The following is a 22,421-nucleotide window of genomic DNA, read 5'->3' as shown; positions in this document are numbered from 1 at the left end:
GTTTAGTAAGTAGTAAGACCCTTTCATCCCAACCAGAGACAGAGTGTACCATATCAGGTTTATCATTTAAGCGGGTGTGGATTGACTAAAGTAATCTTGCCCTTGTGTAGTTCTGCATTTCACCGTCCTTTCCTTCCCCCAACCAGTCTGGTGGAATGATCCACTATTTGCCTGCAGCAACAGAAACAAACTTGCATGGGCTTCCTTATATAATGATTGTACACAAGGTAGAGTGGTTTCCGAAACAGGTGTACAAGGCACCGGAACTGGGACCGACTATGGTAGCTAAGCCTATCAACCACGACGTAGCCTCTTCCTGTGTGTTTGTTTGCATTCAACTAGCCACAAAGTTAAGTTTTTACTACAACCTATACTGCTAGTACTAGTAGTAGGGCTGATTAGTTAGGGACGAGGTATACTTGCTTTTGGATTGCATAATCCAGTCTGACAAGTCTCGTTGATAATAATACTGGAATTGTTATCAATCGCCCTACCAGTTTCGGTAAGAGATGTTTGTTTTGATTTTAATTTTTAAGGGCCTCTTACATAAACAAACATATATTAAAAGTCAGGAACTTTGAAGTATCCTGCAATGAAAACGTTAAAATCAATCTGAATTATAAAAGTGACTTAACAATAAAAATAAGTTTGCTTTGTGACCCTCTGAAGAATTTGTTATTTAAAAATTGTCCGTATTTCTCTTATTTTATTTCCTGAATATTTTGAGTTTTATCAAAGCCTTATTATAACCTTATAAGGGTATACACAGATCACGCAGATATCAGATATAAAGAACTCAAAAGTAAAATGCATATTATCAGAACATAGTTAATATAACATACTTTTCCAATGATTTAAGTGTGTGAGTTTATCGTTTGAATTATGTAAAACTTTGATAATATCTTTAGTTACAGCAACGGCTTTTAATTTTCCATAAACCGTCAACAGGGCGTTTCGATATACTAAGCTAAAGAACAAATTAATGAAGTTGTAAGCAGATATTTTTTCAGTATTTTATTTTTTAACTTTTAAACAAAATGAAATGTTACAATGCTTATACCTATTGCTTGATGTTAAAATAAAACGGATTACGAGTTACTTGAAGGATGGTTCTAAAAGTGACAGCGTAAGCAATTGTTTCACATATTTTTAATCCTGATGATGGCTATATCAAGTAACTTGTAAAAAGGGTCTATCTCTTATATAGATGGTGTCATTATTACAGTTCAAAAGCATCTTATAAAGCCTAGTTTTTGCCATTATTCGGTACTATAATGGTTTATAAAAAGAAGATGTAATCTAGTCTTTTGTGGTTGGTGCCTAGTACAGACAGTAGTATAGTGGATAAACAAACCCTTACGTTGTTGCTGGTTGAGGTTCAGTCCGAATTGGAGAATCGTGAATATACTAACCCTTATGTTATTTGTGACTGAGGTCCAATCCAGACAATAACATGGTGAGTAAACTAATTCTTATTATGTTGGCGATTGAGAGCCAATGGACCATAGCATAACAGGTAAACTAACCCTTAGGTTGTTCGTGGTTGAAGTCCAGACAGTGGTATGGTGGATAAACTAACCCTTATGTTGTTGGTGGAAGAGGTCCATTATGGACAGTAACATGGTAGGTAAACTACCCCTTATATTTTTGGTGGTTGAGGTCCAAGCCGGACAGTAGTATGGTAGGTAAACTGACTTTTATGTTGTTGGGGGTTGAGTTCCAGTCCGGAGAATAGCATGTTGAGTAAACTAACCCTTATATTGTTAGTGATTGAGGTCCAGTCCAGGCAGTAGCATTGAAACAACAATAAGGGTTAAATGAAAAATGAGTAAATGCCATATTCCCCAAACGAGCATAGATGACGGACAGTTTTGTTTTACTGCACTGCCACTGTTTTAACTTCATGCTATTTCTTGCTAAACCAAATATATTAAGCATTAAACAATGATTACATTTCTGCAAAATTTCTGAATAAACAGATTTATTAGCTTATTAGGTTTTTTCTTCATCTGTTTATGCATATAAAATCCATTCATTATTCGTACGAATGTGACAAAAGTGATTTCTATAACAATTGGTAGTTTCTTGTTGTTTGGGTGTTCACAAACAGAATAAAAGATACCTTCTTAATTCTATAAATTAGTATGTTGGATGATGAAAACTGAGATAAAAATAAACTGTCAGAAAAGAGAAACATCGAGAAGTATTAGATAAAGGTTAACTTACCAGTTTCGGGCCCGGCATGGCCAGGTGGTTAGGGCGCTCGACTCGCAATCTGGGGGTCGCGGGTTCGAATCCCCGTCACACCAAACATGCTCGCCCTTTCAGCCGTTGGGGCGTTATATAATGACGGTCAATCCCACTATTCGTTCGTAAAAGAGTAGCCCAAGAGTTGGCGGTGGGTGGTGATGACTAGCTGTCTTCCCTCTAGTCTTACACTGCTAAATTAGGGACGGCTAGCGCATATAGCTCTCGTGTAGCTTTGCGCGAAATTCAAAACAAACCAAACAAACCTACCAGTTTATTGGTAAATCAAAAACAGGGAGGAGAATATCAACTAAAACGTAATTTTTCAAATATACTAAAATTATAGAAACATTTAATGAGAGAAGCTGGTATTTACCAACGTGCTTTAAAAATCTTTTAACAGAATAAAAGTAAATATGGTTAGGTTATAGAAACATGTAATATGTAATGAGAGAAACTGGTATTTACTAACGTGCTTTAAAAATCCTCTTATAGAATAAAAGCTAATTTAAAGTTTACTTAAAGGTTTTAAATTATCATCTGGTACAGAAGTTTTGCATATCGAATTCCAAATTCTAGGCCCTTATTGTATAACAACCCCATGATAACTATTCACAGTACCTTTTCGTAACACAGTAAAAAACAACAGTATTATCACTACTGTCAGTAGTACCTCGAACACAAGAAAAACAATTCTATGATTAATAGTCACACTCGTAGCACTTCATAGCTTATTAACAGCGTTCCCATTTTAATAGAACTTCGTAAAAGCGTTGAGGTTGTTTGAGTTGACAGAATTTTGTATAGCAATCTGATATTATGCACTTCCAATTTCTAGTTTGCGAACATTATTTCTCAAATCCAAACAAAAAAAAACCTATTAAAAAGCAAGGAACCATCACAAATAAATAAATGTAAGGATTAGGGAATTTGTAAATATATTTGTTATCTATGGCAAAACTAGTAAGGCTATCTGCCACTGTCCCTAATTTTTCGCTACTGACCAGAGAGAAAGTAGCCAGCCAGCAGCACCCTACTACCACCATCCATTCTAAGGGATTGATTGTTTCTCTTAACACTCACCCACAACTTAAAGTGGGGGGAATATTTTTTAGTAATGTTGAGATTAGAACCCGGCTCTCCAACTCCAAAACCTATTAGGCCAATTCTCGCCCTAAAAAGAATTGTGGAAAATTTCTCTGATAATGAACCAGCAATAAGGCACTATTTGGGTATAATTTATAGAGAATTGGTTAGTTAACTATTCTGACTACAGAAAGATATTGCAAACTTATTTCTTTCTTTTCAACACACGGTAACATATCCTACTTTACAGCTGGAATGATACATTGTCTACACTGCAAAATATGTTACATTACAGATTGTTGTTACAAAGAGAAGGCGCGTTTTTTTTTTATTAATTTAAGTAATGCTTGTAAGTGTTTTGCTAACTGTCACATGTTTTCAAAAAACATTTCATCATCGACTGATTCGTTTAGAGCAGGGGTTTTCAAACTCTAGAGCGTGCCATGGTGGGAGGCACCAGCTGCGTGCAGTTATTTTTTAAAGATAGGTTTGGAGATTTGAAAGAAAAAAACTTGTTAGGAAAATAAACAAATAAAAAGAGTAAAAATACAACTAAAACATCAAACATGTAACATATACTTTACCACTTAAAGAGGCCTAGTCTTGTTTTATCGATATGCTCTTGTCCAGGGCTACTAATAAAGGAATGGAACTTCCAGAAGATGGTATATCTCAGTGACAAGGGGCGAATCAGGTGATATATTGGACTTCATATATATTTATGGTTGCCTTAAACAGCGGACTCGGCATGGCCAGGTGGTTAGGGTGCTCGACTCGCAATCTGAGGTTCGCGGGTTTGAATCCTCGTACCACCAAAACATGCTCGCCATTTCAGCCATGGGGGCGTTATAAGTGAAGGTCAATCCCACTATTCATTAGTAAAAGAGTAGCCAAAGAGTTGGCGGTGGGTGGTGATGACTAGCTGCCTTCCCTCTAGTCTTTCACTGCTAAACTAGGGACGGCTAGTGCAGACAGTCCTCGTGTAGCTTTGCGCGAAATTCAAAACAAACCAAACTTAAACAGCGTGTTTGCTTAATAATTAAAAATGTTAAATATTTTTCAAATCCTATATAAATATAGGTTCACTGTGGTGACTAAAATAAAATTAAAAACACCATACATGTATCAGTTCCAAATTACGGACGGCTAACGCAAATAGTTTTCTATAGGTTTGTGCGGATATCCGAAAACAAGTATTATGCGCAGATATCACTTTTTGTAGCTTTGTACGAAACCTCTAAAATAAATGAAACAAATTATTTCAGTGGTCGAGAAATTTCTATGACATGCATATGTTTACTTCTCTGTTTTATAGTTAGTATCGTCAGTGATGTTTGTGCATAAGGAAAATAGTTACTGCTTTGCTTTTCAAGGTTTTGTTTTGTTTTAATAGCTATCACCAGCATTGTTTATTTGGGAAGGGGGGGGGGGGGGTTAAGCGGATAATGGTTGACTAGAACATTATAACGTGTTTCCAGCATTGTTTATGTTTGAGGAGTATGTGGATAATAGCTTATTTGAACATTATAATGTATTTCGTGTGCATGATCACTTGAAGGGACCGTGATTTAAAATATGAATTTCGTAATTTTCTATTCAAGGATATAACAGAAACAAAAACGTTGTATTATATATAATAATTGAAAATGGTATAATAAGATATTAGTATGACACATTATCATAAAGGTTTTTATAACTTTCTACAAAATCTATATCTAATTAAAGTTTTCTTGTCTGTATGTGTGTGTTGGGGGAATTCTTCCATTTTATAGCTTCATATTTAAATGTTTTTTTCTTTCATGAAATAACACTAAGTTTGGCAATTAATTTAATCTATTATATTGTACTGGTATCTAATGACTACAATATAATCTTCTCGGGGTGAAAAGTTACCGATTCTCAGTCGATATTACTTAATACACGTCACTTCAGTCTACTTTACAGAGGCGAGTTCTGTGTGTAACAAGGTTTTTTGGAGTGTAATGTGTTTGCATTGGACATGTCAGCTGATGTAAAGCCCTTGAAAAAAGTTGCATCAGTTTGAGCAGAAGCTTTGGTCGCTTCACTTCATTGAATCTTCACCCCAGAAGCTCAAGACATCTGAGATTCGAATTCTTGCTTTCACGACTGTAAAATTCAGCAGCGCAGATCTGTTAAAACCCTGAGTGATGAATTAATGTAGGTGTTTGGCTTAGATTTTCAAGCTCATTTCAAGAAATAATTAATTCAAGTTGACCTGACCAGTGTACCATATGAATATGTCTACCTTATTTATTCAGGACATTAACTGTGGATAATTAGGAAGAGATTGAGTATAATCATGAAATTTCTTACTAACTATGCTGCATCCAGTAACCATGCAAATTTCTGTGAGCAACAAATTACCCTCATCTACCAAAATTTCCAAAGCTAACCTAACTACCGCACCTTTCCACATACTTTTGTTCTAAGACAATCAACTAGGAACTGGTAGTGAGGTAAAAATGCACTCAACTCCAGTTCTTGGTACAGTGACAAGTTTTATTTTAGCGCAAAGCTACACAATAGGCTATATGCGTTCCGTCCACCATGGGACATCGAACCCCGGATTTTTATATTCTAAGTCCAGAATATTACCGTTGAAACATCTGGAGACACTTTTTTGTAAATTAAATTTACAAACAAAATGAAATACAACATTCCTTTTTGAAGGCATTTTAGGTGCCACTGGTTATCTGTCTGTGAAAGTTGCTGACCTTTATAAATCGTACGTAGCAGTGCACCATGGAATTCACGTGCAGATTTATTTGGGACGGGCCCATTACTATGTGAGGGTGTTTTGATACTTTTAGTTATGTAATACCTTCTACATCTCTACGTGCATCAAGTAAATTATTAACCCTAAAATGTAATCAGTCAAATAGTAAAATTTTAACCTGCCGGTTACCCCTGTGCTTTTTGACGTTTTCTGAAATGGCTGAAAAACGGTCTTATCCAATAACATCTAAATAACTGTTTAACAGAAAATAATTTTAAAACACACGAATAAGAAAACAGAGATGGACATACGACTTTTCAGATGAATTTGTACTGTCTAATAACTGAAGATTAAACACGCTTCTGAAAGAAACACGATAAAGAATTGTAATATATCGCCCACATTTTAATTCAAAACACGTTGTTAGATATATCAATAACAACAAACATTTAAATATGTTTCATTGGAATATGTGTATGAAAAAGACATAGAAACATACTAAAAACAGAAATAAAAGATTTTAAATCCAGGATTAGAAATTAAAATATTCAAACCTTTAACGTTTCACCTTGAAAGAGAAGATTAATTTCAAGTTAAACCTGATTATTCACAGAAAAACAATGAACGTATTATATAACAATATATATATATCGTTTTTCTACGCATAAAATAATTTGTGTGGCGTATATTATTGATGTCATGTGTGTATTATCCAGCCAAAAATAAAATTACATCAGGATAATATTTTTTTTTTCATAGTTGAAATGTGACATACTTTTATAACTGAATACATAAACACAGAAGGAAGTTTAAGGGTGTATCGCATAACAAGTAAAACATTCTACAAAGACGTTTACTTAATAATATTTTTTTCTTTTTTGCACGCTTCAAAGATATTTGTAATATGCCTTGCAGCTTGACTGGTAAACGTGTTGTAAACTTGGCACTGTGTCATAAACGATGTTCTAACAGTACGTATAAACACCTCCTCACCCAAATTTCATTTGAAAGATTTAATGGAAACTCCTAAGCCACAGTAATGTATATTTGGAAAAAAAAGAAAAAGAGAGAAACATTTTTTGGTTGTTTCGGATATTCGCGCAAGGCTGTAGACGATAGAGAAGGCAGCTAGTCAGTAGCACCCATTGTCAACTCTTGGGCTGCTCGTCTTGAATACTGGGATTTGAACGTTTTTTTTATAACACACCTGAGTCCCCAAAGTGCAAGGCGCGATTTTACTGGAACGGAACGCAAGCCATTGGCCCCAAATACATAGTCTTACACATTAATTAACAAGCCACACTCAATCCAACGAAAATACAAAATGTAAGTAAAGGCGTGAATTAAATTAAGTTATTTACTTTGGAACCTTACACTTTAACTCCTTTTCATGTATACATAGACAAATTGCATGAATATATATATATATATATATATATATACGTAATCATTATCATCAGAAAATTACAGTAGATAACATTATATTTGTTGTTCTTTTTTTCTTTCATTTAGTACATAGTGTTACGTATTAGAATTTCGAACAGTCCGAAGCCGAATTAACTGATAATTCAAATTTAGTAGTTAAATTGTACTTTGGATTTAGTATTTAAATATATGCCGATATGTAGTCAGTTTATGATATTTGAATAAGATTGATACGCACCGTTTTCGTTTTTAACACAAATACGTTTTAATATACACACAATAATACAATTTACAATAACAATTATTACAAACAATGATTTATAAACAAAAATTCACAAACTTACAAACAATATAAAGTTTCCTTTCTAGTCCGGAACTTCCTTGATGTCTTATCGAGGGTTCACGATTAGCGAGTTAATTACGAATTGATGTAGATACGATTCGCTTGGAAGCTAGCTAGCTTTGTCCTTGGCCACACACGCTGTTTTCCACCGTTGAAGTTATGTAATGTTTTCGTAAAAATATTAATGTCCTATAAGAAACCACTGAAGTTAAACGACTTGTAACGTTCGAAATTTATAAATACTCCTGGTCAAATGTCTTAATTTTCCGATTGATAACCGTTATAAAAATCACAATTATAGCTTTCGATGTTTATAGCACACTGATTATAGCGAACACTTGTCTTTAGGCGCGTCGCGTTGGTTGTATTTATAGGCGTGGGAAGGTTTTCTAGAAAATTCAGATTACACAACAATACCGAGCTACATGTATATTTAAACGTTTACGTTTGTTTGTTTGTAATTAAGCACAAAGCTACACAATGGGCTATTTGTGCTCTGCCCACCACGGGTATCGAAACCCGTTTCTAGCGTTGTAAGTCCGCAGACATACCGCTGTGCCATTGGGGGGCAAATGTTTACGTATATATATAAATATATTGTTGATTTCTACTCTCGAGAATTTTCTACAACATTGGATAATAGGTTGACCTTCAATTATTTTAATGGTGCATAAAAATAATTTATGAAACATAATAAGAGCCATAAAAGAAACATTACAAGTCCTGCCAGATGACAACTCCGAAAATCTGAAAGATATCGAAACCCGGTGTTTAGCGCTATAAGCCTTCATATTTACCGCTGTGCCATTTGGTGGCTCCAGAGAGAGAGCAACCAATCAGCAGCATCCACCCCTACAGGTCTACTCTCAATCGAATAGCCAGATTGACTGTTATTTTTATAATACGCCCACAGCTGAGAGTGAAACATGTCGTTGGCTCGAACCTTGGTTTGGTTCGGTTTAGTTGTTGTTAAGCGCAAAGTTACACAATGGGTTATTTCTTCGCTGTCCACCACGGGTATTCAAACCCAATTTTAATCCTGCATATTTACCGCTGAGCCGTTATGAAGCATGCTTGAACCTTTGATTTACTTATCCGCAACATGCCACGATCAACGTAAAATGTAAAATATAAAAAGAAAAATTCAGTAGCATTATAAAAAAAACTTATTTAATACTTTCTGGCTATCAACATCTTTTTTTTTTAAGCGAAAACACGGGAAAACTCAAAATAATTAATAAGTTACACTAAATTATCCTATATTTATGGAAATTTATACAGAATGTTACGTTTGAGAATTTATCACTTTCTATTCATTAAATCTCTGTACTTAATGATACAGTTAATGATACAGGTCTACTACGTCTTAGTCCTATCATTCACTTTATCAGATAATGATGTAGGTCTGTTACGGCGTAGTCCTATAATTCACTTTATCAGATAATGATGCAGGTCTGTTACGGCGTAGTCCTATAATTCACTTTATCAGATAATGATGTAGGTCTGTTACGGCGTAGTCCTATAATTCACTTTATCAGATAATGATGCAGGTCTACAACACCTCACTCCTATCATTCACTTATCAGATAATGATGCAGATCTACTACGTTTTATTCCTATCACTTTATCAGATAATGATGCAGGTTTACTACACCTTACTCCTATCATTCACTTATCAGATAATGATGCAGATCTACTACGTTTTATTCCTATCACTTTATCAGATAATGATGCAGATCTTCTAATTCTTTAGTTGTTTTTTAATTACTCTTAAACCTTCTTTTATTTCTTTTAAGATAGACACAAAATTGTCACATACCATCGTTATTTAATAAATATCAACTTTAAATATGAACATTTTAGAAAGTTAATTAAAAATCAATATATGTGTGTCTGTTTATCAACACAAAAGAGACGCCCTTCTATAAACAGTAATTAACTTTTCTAAGTACTTATACTTTGTAATGAAACTTTTCCATAATTACTTAAGTATGGGTGTTAGCTCTTCTGTGTCAAAAGATATATAGACAGAGTTTAACACACTTATAAAAAAAAATAATAATAATACAGTATTCAGTATTAGAATAACAAGATTCCCGTCAATAGATATGTAAATAAGGATTTTTAATTTAGAATACTAGTCATTCTTTGATAGATGTTTAGGCAAAGTATTCAGGTAGAATCATCTACACAGACAAATTTTGAATGACAAGAGAAATTAAATAATCATTTTTACATTAATACAATTAAACCTTCACTAAACAGAGATTCCGGATTAGAGGTGAGTAACCTGTGGCTACCATTGGGTGAATCTCCAGGAAATGTCTCCACCAGTCAGAAACATGGATAAACCAACCAATCATAACACGCTCTCGCCAACCCACCAGAATACTATAAAGACTGACTACACCATACACACATTTTTTTTTTCTCTTCACAATACATATAGTCCGCGAGCGGGGTGAAGAGATAATGATTCTGAACACCCCCGATTACTTTTGACCCTTGGTCAAGTTAATTTGGCATGGGGTTAAAATATTTATGTCGATATAACTGCCACGGTAAACGGAAACACACACTGACCTGAATACGAAAGGCAGAAGACTTTCGAAATGTCTTCCTCTTCACCTGTGTTTCTACAACAGGCAGTTGCCGTCCATTCAACTAAGTTTCATCATAGAATAATAGTATTGTAACCGTTTCTATCGCAAAATGCAATCCACTTAACGAAACAGAAAGTGTTTTATTCTTTCTACTACAAGTTCTACGAGCTCACCGATTATTAGGCTTAACTAACAAATAAAATTAAAGAGTCACTTGCTAAATATCCTCTTGTATATACTTCACAACCTCAAAATTGGGTGAATATCACTTGTTAATTCAGTAATCAATAGACATTACTTTAACAGACTTACTAACTAACTAACTCACTAATCAACAGCAACTTTGTTGTGTTTCTTATCGACAATATTTATCTTCCAAGTTTCTAGAAAATTCGAGACGTCAGATCAAATCTAGACACTTCACACATCATCTCTACGTCAGGCCACAACTCCCTCTAGCAAACTATACAGAATGTCGAAATTAAAATGTTAAACATAGTTCACAACAATACTTATGTTTGTCCATTAAATAAATATCGCTGAAAGATAAAATATTAAATTAAAATTAGAAAATTGGCTTAAATATATTACACTTATAGTTTCAAAGCATGTCTTTCCAGAATAGCCAAATATTTCGTATAATATTTCACAGTCCAAAATCATTGTTAAATTATAAATATATAAAGATATGAGGTTATAATGATAGCTGGGTTTTAAAATTTTCATATCAAAATAATAAGGTTGCAGTCTTACACCACAGTTATCTTAAGGGTACGAACTTAAATAAATATTAATGGGTTAAAGTTTAAAGTCATACACAGAGAGCTAAGCTGTTTTTATACGATTTTGAATACACAAATCAGCAAGTCACATGACAACTACAACTGATATAAAACTGCGTTGTAAAGGCATTTATCCGAACTATATTTTGACATTGATTGGCATTACCAGGGTAATGTGGTCCAGCCCTTTTCAACGCAAAATATTCACACAATGAGATCATGTAGGTTTATTCAGGTTGGGAATATAGAATTTCCAAGCCAGGGATATCCCTTATACTTAATAGCGTTGGAAGATAAAGAAATATATCTCAACTTGAGGCAACAGGAGAATCCAGAAGGAGACCTGCAACACATCGTACCCCATACATGGTAAGCAAAGTGCGGTGTCTACTAACAGGTAAGAACCCAAGAACATAGAGGTCACTGGCAAAATCCGTCCACGTGCCTCAAGTAACAGTACGAAATATAACCAAACAGCTGGAAAATGAAACGTATATTCATACTATTTGGTACTAAGGCATACCATTCAACTCGCTGCATACAACGCTTATTTATTTCTATGTGATTTGAGGTTTTAAAATCGTTTTACTACAGAGGTCGAGTATATTATCACGTTGTTATAGTCAGCGTCACCACGTTTATGCTCTATCTGATGACTATGCGTCGTTTCCAAGGTAAAAGCCATCTTTGTAAGGCTGTCATATTTAAAGCAGACCACTGTTTTTCGCTTGCTTTCCATAATCAATTTTGTATAATGTTTCCTAGCACCAGTTTCAACACTCCAATCACACATCCATCCATAGGCGCTGCATCCAACGATTTTACAGATATGTCTGCGTATGGAATAACATGAATACCTCTTTCACTCACCAGTGATTGAGGTATGCTACTGTTAAACAGATATGTCGTGGAGACAATGCGTATTCACGTGACTTGCGTCCTTTTCCAGACCGATATTTTTCTTAATTATATTAGATTTTGTTGCCTGTGGTACGTGGACGTTTTTTGTTACTGATATTTGTGCTCGTGGATTCTCACCTTTTACAAAACGCTGCACTTTACTTATCACAGCTGATTTGTGACTTGCAGCAAATCTCTTTCTGGGTGGTTCTGGTGCCCAAATTAATCCATTGTTTTCAAATGATACTAATTATGAGGGATATCTCTGCCTTGGAAATTCCAAATTCCTAATCTTGACACATCTGTATTATCTGAGCTTATGAATATTTTGCACCAGAACATTCTGTTACTCACCCTTCCCAAAAACGATCAGTTTTCGGAGGCATATCACTATCTTTGTAACGATAAGAAATATCAAAATATAGTTCTCATACATTCCATTGACCGCGAACTTATATTGGCTGTGGTTATCGCGTGACTTGCCGATTTGTATAATCAAAATCGTTTTAATATAACATATTCAACTTTCTGTATAACGTACTAAACTCTGTATGATAAAATACAACACAGGCTTGCAATGGTTTTATTGTTTTTTACATATTCTACAGTAATTCCTGTACGCTAAATCCGAAAATGATATCCATATTTCTCCATCACGTACAAATGTTTCATAAAACGCCATAATGTAGTACGCAAAAGAAAGACCACAACATGTAATTTTAAGACTGAAAGACGTAGATTTCACACAAAAATCAGGATGAATGAGAATGAATGTTCGTTTGACATCAGTATTCTTCCCCTTTCTTCAGTTTGTTTGTATTATTGTTAACAAGCATAATAATAAAAGATGTTCACTGTGGTAAAGGAAATAATAATTTGATCTAAGAAAGAGTTTTTCATTTCTTCCCGATTTGTAAAAAAAACCTTACATGATAGAAAAAAAAATAATCTGTAGCTGAATTATGGGAAACGCATTATTAAAACCAAAACAACCTTTATGAAGTTTAAATTCGCAGGCCTGTATAAGTTAAACAAGTTACACAAATTTATAGTAATTATATTTACCACCACAGAACTAGCATATTAAGCATTGTGTATGTTTTATTATTTCCTGTACAAGATAACAAAAAGTAACGTACAAACACTTTTCATTATGTTTTTCAGCTATGGTCCACTGTCACGATGTTTTGTATCCTAAATGATACTCATTTGAATGATTAATTTTTAACTTGATCGTAGTCCTACTTAATGGTTCTTCCACGCGTACAATCTGAACAATGTTGCCAATTTGGAGAGAACTATGGAAGATTTATTTTTAACCTGTAGGTTTTAGGGTATTTGTACTGAACAGATCTTTCAATACTTTATCTAGAGCTGCAAACTGTGGTTGAGGGAACTGTTATGCATGCATTGGATGTTGTACAAGGCTTGTTTGTCTTTTCTACGTGCATTACATACAGATGTATATCTAATTCAGTAAAGATAGTTTAATTTTCTCTGATCCCATGCACAAAACTATATCGATCGTAATATGTCCTAATAAGATTAATCCACATACACCCCCTCACAGGGGATTGGTTTGGGGGGAGGGAATTCAGAGGAAGGGCCTGGCAGCACGGAATATGAAACACATACAATCAATAACATGAAGCTAAATGGATTTTCAGTGTCTGAGATATAATACGTGGAGATGTTTCACACCTTTCTATGAATGGAAATTACATCCAATAAAACATACAAATAGTTTTATACTTCAACAAGTGGATGAAACTTTAGCTCTTTAAATAATAGAATTAACTTGCATTTTATGAATATGGAGAATGAGATGCTTTACTGAAAAAACAACCGTAAAGTAGTACAGATGTAATCGTGTGTTCTCCAGTTTTAGACGTATATCGAGTGCTGTCATGAGTTACATACCGTCACTTTAAATATTTATTATGTATTTTTATTCCATTCAGCCGCGGATAATGAGAACTTATCTGGAGAAGAAGGAATTTTAGGCCGTGGGTCTTGGACCCAAGAATTTTGCACGTTTTTAACATCTAATGTGGTAAATACTGATTTCCCTTACTTTTAGGGTTTTAACATTTAGGTAGATAAAAACTGACAGCCCTTACTTATCTGCTACTTGGTTTGATATACTATGGTTAATTTCTTTCCGTGATTTAAAGTACTAGGAATCATTTTCTTAACGTGATCTGACTACTATGATATGTATCTCAATGTGATTTTACGTATAATGACCTATTTCTTAACGTGGTCTATTGTACTAAGAACTATCACATTTTACATAATCAATGGTGAAAATAAACTTTCGAAGCTGAGAAATTATAGATGCTAAAACTAAAACAATGAACATTTTCAATACAGTTTAGGCTCTTTTAGTTGAATTTAAGATCTCTTAATGAATTCTGTTTTTTTTTTTTGTTTTTACTGTTGGTATAAGCTTGCATGTACATAAGGGTAGTGAAAGTGGTGTTTTCATCATATAAACGCTGATGAAAGAAAACAGTATTTTAAAACTGTAAGAGGCAAACTGAGTTTACTTGATTCATTTACTGAATTTAACTCCGAAAGATAAAAGTACATATTTTAGTTATTAGAGATAGCCAGTAACTTATCTTATGTAGGACAAGCAAAACTACCCGTCCCCAGTGACGAGAAAAGTTTGAATTAATCTTTAAATTATTTCATGGACTTTAATTAATTGTGTTGCACTCTTGTTTTCACTCAGAGCTAAAGCTCTGAGTTACTTATACCACGAAAAATAATTGTTGAGCATTTCAGTCATGCTAAGAGCCGCTCAACAATAACATTCGGTAAATCTACATTTTTATTCTTTAAGTTACGTCACATTTTGAAATGTGAATGATAGTGTGATTAATGTCTAATAATTTAGTGTAGAATATCCTGCTTGCGAAATAAAATTTGACATCAACATTATTCATGCCTGTTCTCCCGTCAGTTCAGAAGTGAATGTTGAGCTCTTCTTGCCTGCGCAGCTTTTCGAATGCGGGAAGTGGCCGACGTAAACAGGAGACAGACTAACGCTCGGACAGACAACACAGTTCGCAATATATATAAGGTAAATGTTGCCGGTACAAGCAATGAACATAATATGTATTATCCGTAGCAAAACAGATTTACATGAATTCTTCCATCAGCCTTTCAATAGTTGAAGAAAATAATACTTCTGGTTGATTTTAAGAGTCTGTTTTATAGTATCAACAACGAAATGATAAAGATGGAAGCATTTGTGGCACTATGAAGTTTATTATTGTACAAACGTAACTTTCAAAACAGGACACGTGTAAGTCAATAGGCAAATACTTGTGTCTATTTTTTGTTAGATAAGATATTGTAAATTCCACACAAGTACCTATAATGAGGTTGTCAGGGTATTTGAATGAAGGCTGCTTACAGAAATGCGTAAGAACGCGTATCATTCTTAGCAGGTTGTTTGTTACATATCGGTGTAATGCGTGACATCATTATTATGAAGAATTTTTATATTTGCATACATCCACTGATCCAGAAAGATAAATTCGTAAAGAAGTCAATTGGCGACTGGTTTACTCAAACTTGTTGTTTTTTCTTTAACACTTAAATACATTTTGTTTCACCGGAAATATATTACTATTAATTCATCATAAACAGAGCGTGACTAGAAAGTCCGTAAAGAAGAGTAACACTACTGCTCTGAGGAGTTTGTTTGTAATCTCTGTATCTTCCAGGATCCTTGGTTCTTTTCATGTGCCAGGGTTACATATCTTGAGTAAATAAGTTTTTAAAATAGTCCGCCCGTTGGCTCAACGGTAAGTCTGAGGGTTTATAATATTAAAACTTGGGGCTCGATCCCTGTTGTAGGCACAACGTAGATAACCATTTTGCAGCTTTGTGCTTAACAATAAGTTAACAGCCAAGAATTATATTTGTGTTTTTCTTCCATCTGAACAATGCAATCTAATAATTCGTAACAACACATTTTTGATTTACCCTGATTGATCCGTATAAATCCCCATAAATCTTGTAAACAGATTATAAATTGTTATTTATTTTCTTAATTTGCCAACAAAATACGTAAATTGGGAAATTAATCCTTCATTTTGGTGTATTTTGCTAATGATATCAATAAAGGCAGTGCCAAAAATGTGATTTCAACCAACAATCCATACAGAAGTTATCTAATTAAAGAATATCATGTGTAAGTAAGCTTACACTTTACAAATGATATCATCATATTGCTAAATATCGAAACTGATTGAAGGAAAATCATTAAAAATAATAATTGGTTATTCTATAGTACACATATTTTTGGTAAATAGTTTTAACGTACTTTAAGATGTTTAATGTATAATTTCCCATTAATTCTTATTATATTTTATTAATTTGACTTACAGGAATGGTCAAGGGGTATAACTGTTTGACATAGTGTATTTAAATGAGATATCTCGGTGTAGATAAGCTTTCTGAATTCATTAAATGAAAATCGTAATATGTCTATACGTGTATATGTCTTATTATCTATTAGCATCCCACATTTTTAGTAAATAGCTTCGACATAATTTATAAATTTTATTTAGTAATATAATTGAGGTTAATCGTGTTGCCTTTAGAACTATTCCTCCTTCGTCGATCATTATGTCCATGATTATACATTGTTGCCCAACACCACAATTTTCTTTATAACTGACTTACGACGACAAGGTCAAAACATACCTTGTAAAACTTTCCACGGACCGTTCAGTGTACGTGGGCAACATCTTCTAAGACCATGTTTAAGAAGATCAAAAGCACAAAATCCATAATGACTAGATTGAAAGTGACGTGACTTCATATGTGTGTGTGTGTATTGCTGTTATTCCATTTTATTCATTCATTTTTTTTTCATAAAACCAAGTGATTATTTTAACGCGTCAAGAAACTTTTGAACCTTTTTCAAATTCAATTCCTTCTTTATTATACTGATAAACTACCAATAGAAATGTCGAGATTTGTCGCAACGACTTTTTGGTTCGGAGGTTTCGTAACCACAGACGTTTCTTTTCGGATATTGCTCTGGATTAGCTTGGGGTTTGTTTTCTAAGCATTTATTGACGTAAACGCCCTGCTGAGCGAATTTATTCGTTTCCACGAAGAACGGAAATATTGTATCCCTTAGCTGTAAGTTATTTAAGCAGCATTGCACTGTTGATTAGTCGGTAATACGAACAGAATACATAGGTGCTAAACTTGCTGCCCGTGGCGCCAGACTCGCATCTACGCGACTTATAATGCGTAAGCATGTACGGATCATTCTAAAGAAATGCTATTAATACTTTGTTTACTTCCAAATTATTCAAAGAGCGAAACTGTTGATTGTTTCTAGCGACTAGTAGACTATATATTGTACAGAAAGATATATTCTTATAAACATAGGATAGTAGTTAATGAGTTTGTGTCGTTGAGAACGATTGAGACGATTTTGAATAACGAACTGAGTAAAATTTGAGATCAATCAGTGTCAGTGTAAGTTCAAAAACGTTTACTCTAGACAACATATTAAACGAGAACAAGAAGATTTTAGTTCTCTGTGACTACGTTAGTAATTCATGGTTTTGAGATCTGGTAAGAAATGTAACTAAGTTTAAAAAAAAAAAACCCTAATGTAAACTTGACACACCGTAAGTGGAATTAACAGTAAAACAGTGGCTAAGGGTCTGAGAAGACACACCAGGATTAAAAATATATGGTTTACAAACAACGTGAATAATTTGAGAGAAAATCCGAAGAATATATCCATAAGATCAATAGTTGTTGTAAGAGTAGAACAGGAAACTGAAGAATACGCCAAATAATGTGACAAAACTAAACTGCGAATCCAGGACCGGACAGTTCAGAAGAAGGATCGTCAAACAGTAAATAAGTCGATTCAGAAGTTCTGAAAATATTTTAAACACTAAGCTTAATTTCGCCCAATAAAATGCACATAACTCCGTTGAGGCAGCCATAATATAACACATGTATAACAAAAGACCATTTAGTGTTTCAATACCGTTTTTGTACAGCCACTCTTGAGCTTCTGTAAGTTGTTGGCCTGCATTGCCCCCGAAGGTAACTTATTCTATAACCCAGTTATCCTGTTAGAAAAATAAAATTGTGTGTATTACAGAGTAGCTCTGTAATTCTCTGACAGTGTTTTCGTGAGAGTTTAAAGAGACTGAACATGGTGTAAAACACACAGTGAAAATAAATCTCTAAAAACAATAGAAATCATATGTGTGTTGGACGAAGGAAAGCGCTTTTATTAGATAGTTAACTCTCTAATCTCTCCTTACTACTTATATATAGGTTTATTGAGAACTAGTTAACGTTACAGATTAAACATTAGTAGATATCACTATTTACACAAAGAAGTTAAACTTCACTTACCGAACTGATGGCTTGAAATTGAGAGAAAGAGCTAACCAAGAAATCATATTATATTTGTGTGTTTGACGAGTTTCACACTAATCTACTTCAGGGCTATCTGTGCTACCCGTCCTTAATTTTGAAGTGATTAGATAGAAGGCAGCTAGTGAATACCGCCCACTGCCAACTCTTGGATTACTATTTACTAACAGATAGTGAGATTGAACGTCACATTATAACACTCCCATGGGTGAAATGGCGAGAATGTTTGGCGTATGGTTTCGATCCCGCAACCCGCAGATTTTGAGTCCCGTGCCTTTACCACTAGGCCCATAGTATTGTATACTAAATTCTACAATGCTATGTTCTCAGAATGTGAGCGCCACATACGTGGCTATTAATAATCACCTAACATGCCATTGAAGACACCGCTGTTGACATCTTAGCATAATGTATAACATTACAGCCATAATACCCATTAGTAGACTAGGTGTTACCTCAAAAGAATGACGAGAAATAAATCCAGGACGAAAACAATTTAACGAATTTTTGGCCACGTGTTTTATGGAAACTGCACGTATCATAATAAGTGAAAATTTCAAATACTACTATATTGAAATATGGAAGTAGAAAGTACGTAGTACGGTTTTATATATATCACTACTGTCTTAACTGGAGCCAAGCCTGTTTTTCCAAATCTTCTGTCCTCTCGTCTTATTATGGTCATAATACAGTACGAAAAAATCAGATATATGAGGTGCAGGACAGGATAAATAATGTTTAATGTTCTGTGAGAGACGTTAATGTGTAGATCACAGGTGAAAAACAAAACTCATATTCTGGTATTATCACAAAAGGACAATAATATAAGAAGTTGAACATTTCATTTCATTTGTTGTGTTTCAAACTGGTGATACCTACGGGATAAAAACTTAATAAGAGAACATGCCAGCTTGCGTATTCAATAAAACTGCTAAATCACTGTCAGTTAGAATCCAGAAATTTCAACGAAGGAAGGCATCATACACATGTATAACTCGAAGGAAGTAAATCTACGTGAAGAAAACAGTTACCACATTCACTTAATGTTTCTAGATTTTAATCAGCAACTTACCTGATGGAATCACTCTGGAACCACAGCATTTACAAAACCATTATAAGAATTTCAGAAAAACATACCATGGCAAACGTATAGGTCTGTGTTGAGAATATTCCACTGTAAATGGATGAAATATGAAACAAAGAAATATTACCTTCGTTGCTCACTTGAAAAGACAAGCCTTAACAATACCAAATAATCTATTCCACGAGTGACGTTTAAGGTACAGTGAAGAAGAAACAGCCATATATCTTGTTGAAGGTGGGTAATGCCTTCAGCCACATGAATTCGCTGCCACGTGGTCATTGTATTGGTACATTTAAGATGGCCATATACACAACAGACTAAATCAAAGTAAGCGAACTTTGTTGAGAGCAGCTGTTTAATTTTTTATGGAACAATGAAATCCACCAATGTTGCTGAGAGAAAGCTCAGATGACCTGCTCAGAATCATCAGGACATGTCATTGGCAGTAAATTTTTATTGAATAATTATCCCAGAGAAAGTTACTCAAATTTGAAACCTAATTTCAATATAGAAACACAGCTGAGCATTTTCTCTAGAAACTTCATCAAATAGTTTTGAATTACAAAGTTGTCATGGTTGTGGTCAACTATAACTTCACGTCTGGTAATGCCAATATAGAAAAATTACCCGAACCGCAAAAGAGATCCATAAAAGTTCTGGTTGGGCATTTGACGAAAAATGAGAAATATTAATGGTGTTTATACAGTTCATTTAGCTTTTCGATGAACTTGCGGTTTGAAACTTGCTAGGATGAATACAATTTTATTACATCCAGATATAGACGCAAACTGTATGTAATGATAAGGTTTAAGTCAGAGGTAAGCAGACCATTACAATTTTCTAACAACAATTTTTCTTTGCTAGTGAATTGGGCTGCCCCTGCGTGAGAAATCTGTATAGACAATATTTTATATGTGTATGGGTTTGATTGGGTAAAAGGATAGCAAATAGCGAAATAAATAGAAGCAAAGAAACAGAAAGTACATATAGTGTTTCATTTTTTGTTGCTATTCGTGTTTGCTTCAGCAATTGGCTTTTACTTCTATATACAGGAGGTGTGTGTGTGTGTGTGAGGAGGGGGGTAATTACTCTTGAACAATTTCTGTCCAGGTTCCCGGAAATCATAAGTACCGTCCTGGTGTTCCGGACATGTCAGTGGCTGACGTAACTGTGGAAAAGTCTTATGACTCAAATTTTTTATTAATTTCTCAAATAGTTTGACGGTATGTAATTATGGAATTCCTTCACACCTTGTAATCAGGCCTAAAGTAGACCAAACATAATTATAAAATTGTAACCGTGTTGGCGTTACCTAAAATTAATTGAAACTCTAGAAAGCTGTTTCTTGTATTTAGACTTGTGCTCTTTCTTCAGTCTGTTATAATTTTTGCTTTGTTTTCTTAAGTCAATATTTCATATGCTATTCTTAAAAGTATCATGAAAGCTCTTTTTACAATAACAGTAACTTTATAACATGGGCTTTAAATATATTTTTAATCGAGGTCATAATACATTTTATTTTTCAAGTTTCAGAGGATAAAGAAAATCTTATAGTTTCTAATTGATATTACAATTTTGATGTGTTTAACATTTCAATTGACATTCTGTAGGATGGTGTGAAAGAGCTTACTTTGATTACCAGGTTGAAAGGCCACCTATATAGGACCGTGACTATTTCACTAAGAGAGAGCTGTGATGCCACACACCGCTGAAGTATATAACCAAACACCAGGCGGCGTGATAGAGGTCAGTTACTCTGAGTTTAAAACTGTGGACTATTTATTTCGGTTTGAAGAGCTCGTGTCCATAACATTTGAAATTCTGAAAGTACTTTCTGTAGAATTACTTTGTATTTTCATATGAATAGTGCCATCGCTGCCAGATAATGCATTAATCCCATCAGGATTTACTTCAGAGTCAGTAACTTGCTCCTTAATTAGCTGTAGAACCAGTACCTACATATAACTCGTGTTACTTAAATGTTGGAAACAGTACCTACATGTAACTCCTGTTACTTAGTTAAAAGAACTGGTACGTATATATAACTCGTATTACTTAGTTGCAAGAACTGGTACGTACATGTAACTCACATTACTTAGTTATAAGAACTGGTACGTATATATAACTCGTGTTACTTAAATGTTAGAAACAGTACCTACATGTAACTCCTGTTACTTAGTTATAAGAACTGGTACGTATATATAACTCGTATTACTTAGTTGCAAGAACTGGTACGTACATGTAACTCACATTACTTAGTTGTAACAACTAGTATCTACATACAATTCGTGTTACTTAAATGCTAGAACCAGTACCTACATGTAACTCATGTTACTTAGTTGTAAAAACTAGTATCCACATAAAACTCGTGTTACTTAGTTGTAAGAACTAGTATCTACATATAACTCTTGTTACTTAATTGTAAGAACTAGTATCTATATATAACTCTTGTTACTTAATTATATGAGCCAATACCTACATGTAACTCCTATTACTTAGTTTTAATAACCAGTACCTTGTTACTTAGTTATAAGAACCAATACATACATATTACTTATGATACTTAATTGATAGAACCAGTTAGTAGATGTAACTGGTGTTAGCTGTAAGAATTAGCATGCACATGTGTTGTAAATGTAATAACCAGCGCCTGCATGTAACACGTATTGGACACTGAGAACCAGCACTGACATTTAGCTTGTGTTAGCGTCTGTTGTAAGAACCTTTACCTACATGTGACTCGCGTTAATAACAACTGCAAGAACAATGAACTATATAT

At 34.1% G+C, this 22,421-nt stretch overlaps 1 protein-coding gene across 1 annotated transcript in view; it reads left to right on the top strand.

The window, feature by feature from the left end:
- The first annotated feature begins 303 nt into the window (after positions 1-303).
- LOC106458903 (MAGUK p55 subfamily member 5-A-like) overlaps positions 304-22,421 on the top strand; it is a 185,549-nt gene continuing 163,431 nt past the window's right edge. Inside the window, 2 exon segments of the mRNA XM_022385265.1 lie at positions 304-502; positions 21,253-21,388. Of these exon segments, the coding sequence (XP_022240973.1) occupies positions 21,338-21,388 (51 nt within the window). The 5' untranslated portion in view covers positions 304-502; positions 21,253-21,337.

The sequence above is a fragment of the Limulus polyphemus genome, unplaced genomic scaffold (genome assembly GCF_000517525.1).
Source record: "Limulus polyphemus unplaced genomic scaffold, Limulus_polyphemus-2.1.2 Scaffold531, whole genome shotgun sequence".
Classification (NCBI taxonomy): Eukaryota; Metazoa; Arthropoda; class Merostomata; order Xiphosura; family Limulidae; genus Limulus; species Limulus polyphemus.
Note: the sequence above shows the minus strand (reverse complement) of the source record. Positions and strands in the feature narration are given on the sequence as shown.